General features: G+C 37.3%; 1 protein-coding gene across 1 annotated transcript in view; it reads left to right on the top strand.

The window, feature by feature from the left end:
- Positions 1 to 3,832: 3,832 nt before the first annotated feature.
- The window catches only part of LOC309812119 (uncharacterized protein C12orf50 homolog), a 32,370-nt gene continuing 19,455 nt past the window's right edge, over positions 3,833 to 16,747 (top strand). Inside the window, exons 1-2 of the mRNA XM_082635622.1 lie at positions 3,833 to 3,859; positions 4,444 to 4,564. Coding sequence (XP_082491748.1) covers positions 3,848 to 3,859; positions 4,444 to 4,564 — 133 coding nt within the window. The 5' untranslated portion in view covers positions 3,833 to 3,847. The remainder of the gene's footprint in view (positions 3,860 to 4,443; positions 4,565 to 16,747) is intronic.

The raw sequence follows: 16,747 nt of genomic DNA, 5'->3' as shown, positions 1-16,747 counted from the left end.
TATATTTTGATCTACTGTAATTTGTCATCTCTATGGCATTTTCTAAGTTACCTTCTATGGATATTTTTATTAATTTCTGCTAGGTTCTAGTTCTTTTAGTAAAGATACTAAGATGAAGACCTCAGTAACTACTGATTAAAATGTCTCATTCTGGGAATCAGAGTACTTCATTTTGCTTTCAACAAATTCTCAAAATTTGCAAGCATTCTGGAATCTTTCTGCTATAGGAAGAAGCTATTCCTCTTTTAATGATGTCTGAAGAGTAAATGGAATATAGCTACAAGATGAATAAGTAGTCCAATTTATTTTCAGGCATCTATTAAATATCACAATCTGAATGATTTTTTTCAAATCAGTAGATAGCGGTGAGTACATAATTAAATAATTTTACTTTTATCTTGAAATATAGATAGTATATTTACCTATTTAAAAATTTTAGTTTTGTTTCCAAATCATATATAGAAATAAGAGTTTAGAAAATATTTACTTGTGAAATACTTAATACTTCTTAATTATGAAAGTATGAACTAGTTTATGTTCCAATTTCAATCAGAACATTGAAGGATAAAACATACTATTTTATTTTTATTAGCTTTTTCTGGTCAATATACTAGAATTGAGTAAGAGAAATTACTGTACAGTATTCACTAAGGTAACCTAGCCTACAGTTAGATATGAGGTCATTTATGATGAGCAAATAATGGATGAGGTAACAGTGAGCAAAATTCTGGAAGTCTGAGTTTGTGTGCTTACTAGCAAACACTTTCAACATTTCTGCTAAGCTAGAGAAGGTATCTTCTAATTTAAATTTATTTAAGAATTATTTATTGTGTAATATACTGTCAACAGGAGATCAGTTTTAAAAATACTACTGATAGGGCTTCCCTATCAGTAAAAAAAAAAAAAAAACCTACTGATAGCCTGAAAGACTGTGGAAGATATATTTGCATTCCTGCAATTCTTATATTAAAAAACATAGGATTAGCAGCAAGAGAGTTGAAGATGGCAGAAGTTGGGAATGACTGCTATTTCTTTGTTAATTCCACATGCCTAAAGGTAAATATTGTACAATTTACAGTACTTCCCATGCTTAAGCTTTTTAGTAGAACGAAGGAAGATATGGCAATAATTTGCATTGCTGAATCCAAATTTACTATTTTCCCACAAAATACTTTATGTATTTAAAATCTGAAGTAAATCCTTATGTTTTTTGTTTGTCTGTTTTTTTTTTTGCGGTACGTGGGCCTCTCACCGTTGTGGCCTCTCCCGTCGCGGAGCACAGGCTCCGGACGCGCAGGCTCAGCGGCCATGGCTCACGGGCCCAGCCGCTCCGCGGCATGTGGGATCCTCCCGGACCGGGGCACAAACCGGGCACAAACCGCGTCCCCTGCATCGGCAGGCGGACTCTCAACCACTGCGCCACCAGTGAAGCCCCTTATCATGTATTTTTGTTTGTTTGTTTAGGGGTTTTTTTGGTTTATTTTTTGCGGTACGCGGGCCTCTCACTGCTGTGGCCTCTCCCGTCGCGGAGCACAGGCTCCGGACGCGCAGGCTCAGCGGCCATGGCTCGCGGGCCCAGCCGCTCCGTGGCATGTGGGATCCTCCCGGACCGGGACACGAACCCATGTCCCCTGCATCGGCAGGCGGACTCTCAACCACTGCGCCACCAGTGAAGCCCCTTATCATGTATTTTTGTTTGTTTGGGGTTTTTTTGGTTTATTTTTTGCGGTACGCGGGCCTCTCACTGCTGCGGCCTCTCCCGTTGCGGAGCACAGGCTCCAGACGCGCAGGCTCAGCGGCCATGGCTCACGGGCCCAGCCGCTCCGCAGCATGTGGGATCCTCCCGGACCGGGCACGAACCCGCGTCCCCTGCATCGGCAGGCGGACTCTCAGCCACTGCGCCACCAGTGAAGACCCCTATCATGTATTTTTGATATATTGAATTTCTCTGATAAAATCTGGGATAATTTAAAATTGTTTGAAACTACCCTTCTATATGCCAGTTATATGCCCCTGGCTTTTTAATCCTCAGTGTGGCACTTTTGCCTATATTATGGCTCCTTGAAACATCAAATTCCTAATATTGAAACATTATATGATACATCATACTGTTTTGGCTAATGTGATTCCAGTCATATAAATTCGAATAGTTAAATTCAGGTCACTATCAAACAGTTAAATAAATCTAATTTACCCCCTATTTTGAAATTTATTAACGAAATTACTGAATTTTCCCCTGTCAAAGTAACAGCAAATAATATCATGGAAAAAGGAAAAGAAAGTAATACAAACAAATTGGCCAAACATGAATTGAAGTTTATAAAGTTAAAATGGGAAAAAATATTTAATCTAAGTGATAAGGATTAATGGATCTCAATGAAACCAAATAAGAAATGTAGAAATTCAGAGTTTGGAGCTTCATGTTCATACCAGAATGAACCCAGTGAAAGACATGCTGTATCTGGTTTAAAGCATTTCATCTCTGCTAGGACAACTGAATGGAGTCAACTTGACTGTAAGAATGAGATCTACTTCTCTTATCTGTTACTTTAAGATTAAACCCTAGGATGATAAGAAATAATAGAATTTATGTTCCCTGTGGGCAGAGAGTTTTGTCTATTTCACTGCTGTATCCTCAAATACTTAGTAAGTTCTCAATAAATAAATGAACAAATAAAAATAATAATAGCAATCACAATACTTTATCTCCCATAATTTTTACAACAATCTGTGAGGAGGGCACTTTATTCCCTTTTTACAGGTGAGGAAACTGAGGCACAGAGAGGGTGAGTAACAGATTGACTTTCTGATTATGGGCAAAATAGAGTTCAAATACCAGTTTATCTGGTTCCTGCCCACTATCCTGGACTACAAGACCTACAGATCCACCTTAAAAGGGAGAGAGACTGAAGACAGAGAGTAAGAGGGTGGGAAAAAAAATAAGGGACAACCCTGAAGCACGCGTCTAAAAAAGGGATGAGTTTAATAGGATATTTTTATTCTATGTTACCCACCCTCTGCCCCAAAAGCCAATGACTTGAAGTTTTCCCAATTGTGGATCTATGTGTAAAAGATATAAAATAAAAAAATAGAAGCCCTTTAAAATAATCCATATCTGCTTTTGTTGGGATATAATGATATAAATGTGTAAATGTATAGGCACAATTGTAGACCAAGGGCATATAGCATATACATGTAATGTAACAGCACGATGTGCTAATTATTTAAAATTCCACAATAATACAAAGTTTAAGCTCCATTCACTTTCCCTATATAAATACACTTAGTATCTCCATAAAGTAAGAAAACAATTATCTAATAAAAGATATGATTAATAGAGATCATCTCTACAATTAGAATATGGGTGATGATTCTTAAAAAAAAATTCTGGCTTTCTTAAGAAAGAAAAATTAGATCCTTCTGTCATTGGATTGTGATTAAGAGTGTCACTGATCTTTTATATGTTTATCCTTAGTGAGCCATATGGATTAACTGATAACAAGAAGGAGAATTTTATCAGTGACTCATGGCGTGTTGTGCTATTTAATCATTAGATTATCTTGTGTCTTTCATTAAAATTAGACTGGTTTGCTAGAATTTAGACTTTATGGCCTTGTATTTGTAGTATTTTTTTAAATTTTAATTTGATCTCATATTTTCTTTAGTTGATTAGTAATCTGTTGTTAAACACTAACATTCATATATTGAGTTTTCTACACTGTTTACTTTTTCCTTTTAGGGTTCCCAGTGCCGATTCCGACACTGTAAAGAGGCCCTTGGCAGTGACACTGTGTGCTCATTATGGAGAAAAGGAAAATGTTTAGATCCACTTTGCAGATTTAGACACATGGAAATGCAGGTAGAATTACTCAGCATCATCATGTTTGTTAAAAGTATCTCCCTTCGATAATACTGAACTATAGTCTTACAACACAATTGAGAAGAAATGATTTTCCTTCCATTACTTAATTTTAGGCATTTTGCACTTTGCTCAATTTAAATGCTTAAAAAAATGGTCAAGTATATTTTAGGAAATCCATAGCATCTTTTATTTTATTTTTATTTTATTTTTTTGTGTGTGTGGTATGCGGGCCTCTCACTGTTGTGGCCCCTCCCGTTGCGGAGCACAGGCTCCAGAAGTGTAGGCTCAGCGGCCATGGCTCACGGGCCTAGCCGCTCTGCAGCATGTGGGATCTTCCCGGACCGGGGCACGAACCCGTGTCCCCTGCATCGGCAGGGACTCTCAACCACTGCGCCACCAGGGAGGCCCCCCATTGCATCTTTTAAATAGCAGAGCTTAGAAACACTCAAAGCCTAGAAACACACGTGATCTTAAATCAGCAATTGCAGTAGTTTTTGTCACCTTGTGTTGTGTTGTAGCACATTGTATTTATTGTGAATATGGCATCTGAGCATTACATTTCCCCCACCTCCTTTGTCTAGAAAAACTGCAGCATTTCATGCTTCTGGGAAACTCAGCCTTTTGGTTGTGTGAAGATCAGTTGTACCTTTTATCACAGCAAACCTCGAAATATCAATGGATTATTTTTGCCAGCAAGTAGCAGTGAGTATTTTTTTTGAATAACACGGATATACCATATTATAATCTGGTTTTGGAGTAGCAGCATAGAATGACACGTTAAATAAAGTATGAAAGGTGAGTAATGCAGTTTAACATCCACTGAATGATTTGGGATGGTTCTATCAAGAATCATGAGATGAAGCTTAGAATGAGCCATCAAGTAGCCAACAAAAATGTAGTGAACAAAGAGCAAGTCAAACTTTCTCTGTGTTTCTAAAGTGGATTTATTCATCTGAAAAGTGAGAGGACTACTGACCTCACTAGGTAGAGGGGAACTGTCTCAGCAAATCATCGCACAACTGGCCTCACCGTTGTGCCCTTATCCCATAGGTGGGGAGAGCAAGGGCATGCTCTGGTTTGCACACTTCTGCTTCTAGAAGAACAGCTAGATGTGTGGTTCTTCCTAAGACTTCATTTGTGGATAAAATGCAATCCCATTGTTGCAGAGTAAGTGGCATACTTCAATCCAGCTAAATGACACTGAGGTTCTACTATGTGAGGAACCTTAAACTAGGTTCTGGGAAGGGGATAGGGAAGACACCACGCCCTATAACAGTGAGTGGCAAGAACCTTGCTTAAGAGGTTGGGATTGTCAGGTTTCCCTGATGCTATAGCTATGACACTCTCCTGCTGTGGCCACCATATTTCTTACAATGGAATTATTCTAGAAATGAGTTTACAGAATATTAGTCCTTTGGATTTGAAAATTTGGCTTCAGATAATCCTTGGCAAATGAATGACTCAAAATTATGCTTCTTTGTTATAGTCTTCTGGAAAACTCTGATCTCATAGCATTCATTATACATGTGGTACCTTGATCAATGTTTTTCTTCACTAGACTGTAAACATCACAAGGATGGGGATCATAACTAGTTTCTTTACCAATGCTTTGCACAATGTCTGGAGCACAGATGCTCAATAAAATTGGATGTATGGATAGATGGATGGGGATAGATAGATAACTACTGAAGGTAACCTACTGGGATGAAAGTTGTTACACTTACTAAGTGGTTAACTTGATCCCATTGTTTTACATCTAGTGTGATTTTATTTCCTGAGGACATTGTACTAAATTCTCTATATCTAGTGTAATAGTTTGCTTCCTAAAGGTCTATGGATAAAATTGCTATCTTTCAAACTAATTCTTTTAGGACTAGAGGAAAACAAAGACTCCATCTCTGGGCAAAGGCAAGGTAGAGTGTCTGTGTAACAATTATTGGGCTCCCCACTATAAGACATGCCCTGGGCTAAATTCTGTAGGGATACATTTTATTATTCTCATTTATTAGGCATAGAATCTGGACATCAAAAATAAATTCTAGCTTTTCTGGAAGTCTCAATTTCTTCAACATGTGTCAAAACTGCTCCTGACTTTGGAATAAGGTTTCCCCTCTCTCAATAGAGTCCAAACCAGATCCATGCACTGGGACCAAATCCTTCCCCTAGCCATTCTACCTCCATCATGAGAGGGGATAAGCAGGCTTCATAGGCTGCTAATACCCTACTTCCTCAAACCTCCTTTCATCTTTCTACAGGGGACAAATACACTTATGTGTTTTGAATTCACCAGGACTAATTTTATTCTACCCTTTATTCCTGTTTATGTCAGTTTCCCTAGGGGGGGAAAATACTCCTGTGTGTTTCTCCTTTATTCTCACACTAGTACCATACTCACAACACTTCTGACACCATACAAGTGGGTTTTTCCCAAACCAATCAATTCTCTGTGACATTAGCTGGGTGTCCTATAATTTAATTCAATTCTGATACTAACCAGAGTTAGCACACACTCCACAGATTAATGACTGTATCCCCAAAGATTACCTTCCACTTTAGACATTAATTGCAAGTAGAAGGTCCCTAGGTTACCCACAGCCTCTGTCTAACTTGGGTACAAATTGGAGGTTTCCATGATCTCTCTCCCTGGATTAAATAATTTGCTAGACAGCTCAAAGAACTCAGGGAAACACTTCCTTATCTTTACCAGTTTATTGTAATAGACGACGCCATAGAGGATGGCATCCTCTACTGTAATAGAGGATGTTCATCACACAGATCAACAACCAGATGAAGAGGCACATAAGGTGAGGTCTGGAAGGGCCCGAGCACAGGAACTTCTGTCCCTGTGGAGTTGGGGTGTGCCACCGTCCAGTAGGTGGATGTGTTCATCAACCTGGAAGCTCTCTGAATTCTATACTTTTGGGATGTTTATGGAGGCTTCATCAGGTAAAAGCATGATTGATTATTAAACCAACCTCTAGCCCCTCTCCCCTTCCTGGACATGGGGGAGGGGCTGAGAGTTCCAAGCTTCTAATGCTGGCTTGGTCTTTCTGGTGACAAACCCTACTCATGAAGCTACCAGGAGCCCACCCAGAGTCACCTCATTAGAACAAAGGACACTCCCATCACTGAGGAAACTCTAAGGGATTTTGGAGCTCTGTGTCAGGAACCAGGGTCAAAGGCCAAATATTAGAACAAAAGATGTTCCCAGTGCTCTTTTTACTTAGGAACTCACGAAGGTTTTAGGAACTCTGTGCCAAGAACTGGGGGCAGAGACCAATGTATTTTCTATTATTTCACATCAGTCAATATCAGAAACCCCATCTTTCAAATGACTCACTCCTCTCCTTATTTGGCCCCTTTCATCCACTCCTCCCCAACCTTCATTATCAGGAGAATTCTTTTTCAACTTCTTCCCTGAACTTTCCCTTCGTCTTCATAGTCGAATGTAAGGGTCACTCCCCCCTCCTTCTCCAGCAGCACTCTCCAAGTGGTGGCTGTTTTTATCCCCAGTTCTCAAGTACCACTTGATCTGGAGATGAAGTAGAAGGTTTCCTTAGGTCCTATTGCCAAATGTCAGATTGTTCTCTATCACGTCTCCTTAAAACCATCCAGTTGGTATCTCATGCCATTATCCCCCCTCGGCGTTGCTGTTCTTTTTGCTTTTGTCTACATCTGTTCACATCCTTCCTCCCCATTGTTCAGAAGTATGAACTCCTGGCTCATAGTCACTCTAACTGTACTCCTGTGTCCATTCTTGGTGATTCCAATATGTAAGTATATGATCTACCACCCTAGCCTCTCAGTTGCTCGAACTCAATTCCTCCACTGAGCTTACCCTTCCCCATCTCAGTCACTCTCTCAGTTATACTCTAAATACTAATTGCCAGCCTTTCTTCCTTTGGAGGGAATGGCCTGGGCTGTATTATGGGACAGGCCAACTGATGTGTACAGTGGTAGGGTATCACTTTTGACCTTTTGTAGTTTCTATTAAACTTAAACTGAGGAAAAAAAATCTCCTTTGTCTTAATCCATCCTCGTACAAGCTACCACCCCATTTTTTTCTTTCTCTTTGTAGCAGTTCTCAAAATAGTTATCCTTGACTTGGTATTATCAAATCCTCCCCACCCATTCTCTCTTAATCCCATGTAAATCATCCTTTTCAGCCTCTTTCACCATTGATATACAAATTATTAAATCCAGTGGTCAACTTTCAGTCCTTCCATAACTGGAACCATTAGCAGCATTTGACAGACTTGATCACTCCTCCCTCATTGATAGAATTTCCTTATCTAGCTTCCAAGACCCTGTACCTCTTTGTTTTACTCCTATCTACCCAGTATTCTGTTTTTGCTCTCCCTCACTGGTTTTTCCTCTTTTCCCCATCCTCTTACATGTGGTATGTTCTAGGAGTTAGTTCTTCGTTCTCTTTTCTTCTCTGCCTACTCCCTTGGTAATCTCATCCAGTCTCATGCCTTTGATTATGATCCATATGTAAATTACTCCTAAATTTACATATCTATTCCAGACCTCTCTCTTGAACTTCAAAGATCCTTATATTCAACTTTTCACTTGGGCTCTTAACTTGAGTAGATATTTCCCACTTAACACATTCAAAACTCAACTCACAATTTTACTCCTATATCCCCAAACCTGCTATATCCATGGGCTTTCTATCTTGGTTTAATGGCAGTTCTATCCTTCTATCGTTCAGGTCAACTGAATCATCCTCAAACTCTGTTTCTCTCATATCCCACATCCAATCCATACAGAAATCCTGTTAACTCTACTGTATTTAATATATCCAAAGTCCAACTTTTCTCACTATTTCTACTATTCCCACCTTGGGCCAAAACACCAACATCATTTCTTGACTGGATTACTGCAATAGCCTAAATGGTTTTCCTACTTCAACTCTTGTCCCTCTATGTCTGTTCAAAGCACAGTCAGTGATACTCGTATGCATAAATCAGGCATCATCCCTCCCATCGGTTTTCATTTCATTCAGAGTAAAATCAGTCCTTACAAAGGCCTCAACGACTGTACTTGATGTGGTGCCCTGTTTCCTCTCTGCATGTATCTCCTGCAGCTGTTCTACTTGCTCACTCTGCTCCAACCATACCAGTTTCCCTGCTTCTCCCTGCTAGTAGGCTCCTGCTTCAAGGGCTTTGCATGAAACACCCTTCTCTCAACAGCTTTATGGTAAACTCCTTTACCTCTTCAAGGCCTTACTCAAACATCATGTGTTAATGAGGTCGACCCTGCATACTCTGTTGGAAATGTGGCAGCCTTCCCACTTCCTCCCTGCACATTCTTCCTGGCCGTACTCTGCTTTCTTTTGCCATTTCCCTGATTTTCTCAGATAACGTATAATTTATTTCTTCACAACATCTATTGTTTGTTGTCTGATTCCTCCCTATAGAATGAACATTCCGTAAGAGTAGGAATCTTTATTTTGTTTACTGCTGAATCCCAACCACGAAGCATAGGTACATAGTACTACCTTTCACATAGTGGCTAATTCTATCCCAGGAAGTCCAGAAAAGTATTTATTCATGTTAAGCAGGTAAATATTTTTTCTCTGCCCAGACAGATGTCTGTGCTCTAGGAAATAGGATTCAATTTCCAGACTGGAGGAAACTGCAAAGCTCATTTGAATTATGTGTTGAACCTACTGCATCATCTGTTCATTCTAAAAATGTTTCAGTACCTCAGAAGGTATAATTTGATCTTTCGTAGACCTAATATTTCCTAAAATATTTCCAGGGACATTTACCTACTAAGGTTCATATTAACCAAAACCGGGAAAATAAATCATCTCACCTTAGACAAAAATTAACTCACAAAGTTATACCTTTATTTCAAAATCTACCTTTATGTTTCAATAGGTGCATGTGACCAGGGTGGGAATAATGATGATTTTTTGGTAGCGAAATATAACTACTGTTTCATACATAGCATCGTGTAATTCACATGTAAGTTTGTAGCCAGTTAAAATAAGATAAAATTTACGCATTTAAATGTGTAACCTGTGAAAATTTCTAGGGCCTCTGATCAAGGAATTGGGACCCATCATGTGGTCCATATTAAGTAGGTGAGTTGGAGCCACAGCAATGCTATCTACGTTACCAGCTGTGCTCTTCCAGAATGAGGTGTTTGCCAAAGGCAATTTCCCATTAGTTGATTTGCCATTGTCTGTTATCTTTAAGCACTAAGTTCAATACTTGAGTCCTGCATTTTTGTCTGGGAATATAAAACTGCCAGTTAGTCTTTTTGCAATTTAAACTTTATTTCTTTCTTTTTTTTTTTTTTTAATTTTTTGCCTTATAACAAGTTTAATCAGTTATACATATACATATGTTTCCATATCCCCTCCCTTTTGCGTCTCCCTCCCACCCTCCCTATCCCACCCCTCCAGGCGGTCACAAAGCACCGAGCTGATCTCCCTGTGCTATGCGGCTGCTTCCCACTAGCTATCTACCTTACGTTTGGTAGTGTATATATGTCCATGCCGCTCTTTCACTTTGTCACAGCTTACCCTTCCCCCTCCCCATATCCTCAAGTCCATTCTCTAGTAGGTCTGTGTCTTTATTCCTGTCTTACCCCTATGTTCTTCATGACATTTTTTTCCCTTAAATTCCATATATATGTGTTAGCATACAGTATTTGTCTTTCTCTTTCTGACTTACTTCACTCTGTATGACAGACTCTAGGTCTATCCACCCAATTTAAACTTTAATCTGCTAACAAATTTTAAAAGGTTTTGGGCTCTTTTGAAAAAGATTTCATTTAGGGACTTCCCTGGTGGTCCAGTGGCTAAGACTCCATGCTCCCAATGCCAGGGACCTGGGTTCGATCCCTCATCAGCGAACTAGATCCCACATGCCGCAACTAAGAGTTTGAACGCACAACTAAAGATTCCGCGTGCCGCAACTAAAAAAAAAAAAAGAAAGATCCCACATGTCACAACTAAAAAAAAAAAAAAAGATTCTGCATGCCAAACTAAAAGACCCCACACGCCACAACTAAGGATCCTGCATGCCGCAACCAAGATCCTGCACATGGCAACGAAGATCTCGCATACTGCAACTAAGACCCATCATGGCCAAAAAAAAAAAAAGATTTCATTTAACTGTTGCTAAACCAGACATTTTCAAAAGAGGCCTAATCCTTCTGGTGATCATCTCCAAGTTTAAAAGCAAATAGGTGTCAAATTTAAATATAATAAAAATAAAATAAAATAGAATAAATTAAAATCTAAATTTTTTAAATTCCCTATAAGAATAAGCCTCCACATTATGGAGCCTTATAGTCGTTAACTTATCTCTTTAATACATTTCCTTAGGATTGAGTTGTCATTGCAATTATTATTGATATATAATTTATTAAAATAACATAATTACATTACAAACTTAGATAAATAATTACTGCACATAAAATTAGAATTTTATTGGAAAAGTATATAAACTATGAAAAAGAATGAAATAGAAATTCTAGAGTTGAACAATAACCAAAAGGACAAATTATTAGAGGGGTTCAACTGCAGATTTAAGCTGACATAAGAAAGAATCAGCAAACTAAAGATATCAATAGACATCATATAGTCTGAAAAAGGTATAGAAATGAAAAGAAAAATGTTTGGTAGAATTTGCCTGTGAAGCCATCTGGTCCTGGCCTTTTGTTTGTTGGGAGTTTTTAAATCACAGATTCAATTTCAATACTTGTGATTGGTCTGTTCATATTTTCTATTTCTTCCTGGTTCAGTCTTGGTAGATTGTACCTTTCTAAGAATTTGTCCATTTCTTCTAGGTTGTCCATTTTATTAGCATATAGTTGCTTGTAGTAGTCTCTTATGGTCCTTTGTATTTCTGTGGTGTCAGTTGTAACTTCTCCTTTTTAATTTCTAATTCTATCGATTTGGGCCCTCTCCCTTTATTTATACAATGGAATATTACTCAGCCATAAAAAATAATGAAATAATGCCATTTGCAGCAACATGGATGGACCTAGAGATTATCATCCTAAATGAAGTAAGCCAGACATAGAAGACAAATACCATATGATATTACTTATCTGTGGAATCTAAAAAAAGGGGGGGGGCGATACAAATGCACTTGTATGTATGCAAAACAGAAATAGATGCACAGACATAGAAAACAAACTTATGGTTACCAAAGGAGAAAGGGGGAGGGGGAGGGATAAATTAGGAGTTTGGTATAAACATATACACACTACTATATATAAAACAGATAACCAACAAGGACCCTACTGTATAGCACAGGGAACTACACTCAATATTTTATAATAACCTATAAAGGAAAAGAATCTGAAAAAAATAGAAGTATATGTATGTATAACTGAATCACTTTGCTGTACATGTGAAACACAACATTGTAAATCAATTTTACTTCAATTAAAAAAAAGAAAAAGAAAGATGAACAGAGCCTCAGAGAAATGTGGGACATGCATAGTGGGAGTACCAGAATGAGAGGAGGGAAAATAGAAAAAAATATTCAAAGAAATAATGGCTGAAAACTTCCCAAATTTGATGAAAATTATTAATCTACATATCCAAGGAGCACAGCAAATGCTAAGTAGAATAAACCCAAAGATAGACACATCTAGACACATCATAGTTAAAAGAGTAAATGCCAAAACAAAAGCAAATTCTGGAAAGAAGCAAAATAACAATGATTTGTCACATATAAGAGAACCTCAGTATGATTAACAGCTGACTTCTCCAGAAAAAAAGTAGTCCAGAAGGCAGTAGGATGACATACTCAAAGTACTGAAAGAAAAAAATATATGTACATGTATATAATTGTATTTTGAACCTATAACATTTAGAAATGTAATATATTTGACAATAACAGCACAAAAGAGACAGGCAAAAGCAAACCTGTATTACGGTAAAGAAATGATACCAGGTGGTAACTCAAATGAAGAAAACTAGAAATGATAAATAAGAAGGCTAATGTATCAAACTCTATAGATATGTATTTTCCTTCTCCTCTCAACTACTTTAAGAAATATAAAGTTATAGAAAGTAATAATTATAACAATGTGTTTTGGGGTTTGTAACACATTACAGATGTAATATAATATTAATAGGATTATACAGAATATACACACAAAAATACTCGATAAAATTCTAGGAAACTAAATCCAACATTAAAAAAAGGATTTTAGTTCATGACCAAGTGGGATTTATCCCAGAAATGCAAGGTTGGTTTAACTACAAAAAATGAGATAATGTAATACACCAGATCAATAGAATAAAGGGAAAAAAAAAACAAAACATGGTCATGGTCATCATAGTATATGACCAAAAAGCATTGACAAAAACCAACACTCTTTCATGATAAAAACACTCAACAAACTAAAAGTAGAAGGAAACTCCCTCAACCTGATGTAGGACATATATGAAAAATCCACAGCTAATATACTTACTGGCATAACTGAAAGCCTTTCCCCTTAATCAGAAACAAGATAAGGATGTTTTCTTGACATTTATATTAAAGCCAGGGCGATTGGGCAATAAAGGTAAATAAAAGGCACTCAGATTGGAAAGGAAGAAATAAAATGATCTCTATTTACATATGGCATGATCTTTCACTTAGAAAAATCTAAAAAACTTGTTTAAAACTATTAGAAGTAATCAATTCAGCAGGGTGCAAGATTAATATACAATAATTGATTGTATTTCTATATACTAGCAATGAACAAAGCGAAGATGAAATGAAAAAAAAATTCCACTTACAACAGCATTAAAAATTTTTAGTTATTACTTTAACAAAAGAAGAACAAAACATTCAAAAACTACAGAACGTTGTTGAAAAAAATTAAAGAAACTTTAAAAATGGAAAGATAAACCATGTTCATAGATTGGTTTTATTGTTAATATGGCATTACCCCCCAAATTGGTCTATAGATTCAATGCCACTCCTATCAAAATCCCAAATGACTTATTTGAAGAAGTTGACAAGCTGATTCTAAAATGTACAGTTGACCATTGAACAACAGAGGAGGTTAGGGGAGCTGACCCTCCAAGCCATATAAAATCTGAGTATAACTTATAGTTATACTCAGATAACTATAGATTCAGAGGGTTCTCTGGAATCTGCAGTTCCTCCATATCCATGGTTCTGCATGCTCAGATTCAATCAATCTTGGATTGTCAAGTACTGTAGTATTTACTATTTAAAAAAAAAATCCGTGTACAAGTGGACCCTTGCAGTTCAAGCATGTGTTGTTCAAGGGTCAATGGTATATAGAATTTCAAGGGACCCAGAATAGTAAAAACAATCTTGAAAATGAAAAACAAAGTTGTAGAACTTATACTTACTGATTTTGAAATGTAGGAATTACTACAAAACTAGTAATCAAGACCATCTGGTAATGGCATAAAAATCAATATGTAGATCAATGAGATAAAACTGAGAGACCAGAACTAAAACTTTCCATAAATCAATTTCTGGTCAATTGATTTTTGAAAAGGGTGCATAGACCACTCAATGGTGGAAAGAACAGTATTCTCAACAAATGGTGCTAAGAAAACTGGATAGCCATAAAAAAAAACACAAACAAACTTGGACTTCTTTATACACTACAAAAATTAACTCAAAATAGACCAAAGACCTAAATATAAGCTAAAATTATAAAATTCTTATAAGAAACTGTAGGTTACTCAAACCCCTCTCAGTTATGACACCAGAAAAACAAGCAGTCAATGAAAAAAATGAATTGGATTTCATCAAAATTATAAACTTTGTGTTTCAAGAATACCATCAAGAAAGTGAAAAGACAACCTACAGAATGGGAGAAAATATTTGCAAATCTTTCATCTGATAAGAGACATATCTAGAATATATAAAGAGCTCTTACAACTCAATAATATAAAGACAATCCCATTACAAATTGGACAAAGACTCTGAATAGACATTTCTCAAAGATATACAAATGGCTAATAAGCTCATGAAAAGATGCTCATCATCATTAACCATTAGATAAATGTAAATCAAAACTACAGTGAGATGCCACTCACATCTACTAGAATAGTTTAATCAAAAAGATAAGAGTTGACGAGGATGTAGAGAAATTAGAATCTTCATACATTTCAGGTAGGAATGTAAATGGTGCAATTGCTTTGGAAAACAGTCTGGCGGTTCCTCAAAAGATTAAACATAAAGTCACTATATGTCCTACTTATTCACTCCTAAGTATATACCCAAGAGATATGTCCTCACAAAAACTTGCACAACAATATTCATATCAACATTATTTATAACAACCAAAAAACGTGGAAATTACCCGTGTCCATCATGTGATGAATGGATAAATTGTGGTATATGCATACAGTGAAATATTATTTGGCTATAAAAAACACTGCAGTAAGTGGAAGGAGTCATGTACAAGGACCACATATTGTATAATTCCATTAATATGAAATATCGAATAGGCAAATCCATAGAAACAGAAAGTATACTAGTGCTTGTGTAAGGCTGGGGACATTGGGTGGACATGAAGAGTAACTGCTAATTGGTATGGGTTTCCTTTTTTGGGGTGATCAAATATCCTAAAACTGATCATGGTGATGGTTGCACATCTCCCTGAATATACTAAAAAACATTGAATTATACACTTAAATGAGGAATCGTATAGTATGTGAATTATATATCAATAAAGCTTTTATAAAATGTGATTTTAACTTGTATTGTTTTGAATGTTCATTGAAGCTTTTCTTTGAAGCTAATGACAAGTCTTGGGAATATGTATTGAGAATAGCTAAAAAGTTCTGTTTAAAGCCAGGTTTTTCCCTCACAGTTTCTTACTAGTGCTCTCTTTTCATTGACGCCACAAGACTTTTTTTTTTTTTTTTTTTTTTTTTTTTGCTGTACGCGGGCCTCTCACTGTTGTGGCCTCTCCCGTTGCGGAGCACAGGCTCCGGACGCACAGGCTCAGCGGCCATGGCTCACGGGCCCAGCCGCTCCGCGGCATATGGGATCCTCCCAGACCGGGGCACGAACCCGTATCCCCTGCATCGGCAGGCGGACTCTCAACCACTGCGCCACCAGGGAGGCCCCACAAGACTTTTTTTCAAGAGTGACATAGTCTTTCACAATAGTCTAGAAATGGAGCAAGCAAAATTTTTCAACAAAAATTCTTAACTAGCAACATACTCTATTATGCATTTGAATTCAGAACATTCCAACCAGATAGCACTTTTTTCTAATACCACGTGTATTTATTTTCTGTTACTGTTGTAACAATTTACCCTTAACTAAGTGACTTCAACAACTCAAGTTTATTGTCTTGTAATCCTATAGTTTAGGAATTTGATAAGATCTCTCTGAATTAAAATTAAGGTGTCTCCAGGGCTGCGTTCCTTCTGGAGATTTCTGGGAGAGAATCTGTTGCCTTGCCCTTTCCAGTTTCTAGAGGTCTTCAGTAGTCCTTTGTTCATGTCCCCCTTCCTCCACCTTGGAGTCAGCAATGTATCCATTCTGACACTGCATCACTCTGACCTAGCTTCCACTGTCACACTTCTCTTCCTGGCTCTTTTCCTCTGCATCTCTCTTCTACTTTCAAAGACCCACCTGAATTACAAAGGATAATCTGCCAATTCTGAGGTCAGCTGATTAGCAGTCTTAATTCCTCTTTCCTGTATAACCTAATGTATACACAGGTTTCAGTGATTAAGACTTGGACAGCTTTGGGAGAACATTATTCTGCCTATCACAAAATGATTTTCTCCTGGTAGAAATGTGTATAAGTCAAGGTAATGGAAAAAGCCCTATGAGTTCATGGTGGTTTGATTAATCAGTAAAGGAGGATTTCTTTTTCAGGCAATGTGTTATAGAAAATTTTGGCATGGGTAAAGTAGAG

This window comes from Mesoplodon mirus, assembly GCF_964341445.2.
Source record: "Mesoplodon mirus genome assembly, chromosome: 11".
Lineage (NCBI taxonomy): Eukaryota > Metazoa > Chordata > Mammalia > Artiodactyla > Ziphiidae > Mesoplodon > Mesoplodon mirus.
This window is presented reverse-complemented; position numbering and strand designations above follow the sequence as displayed.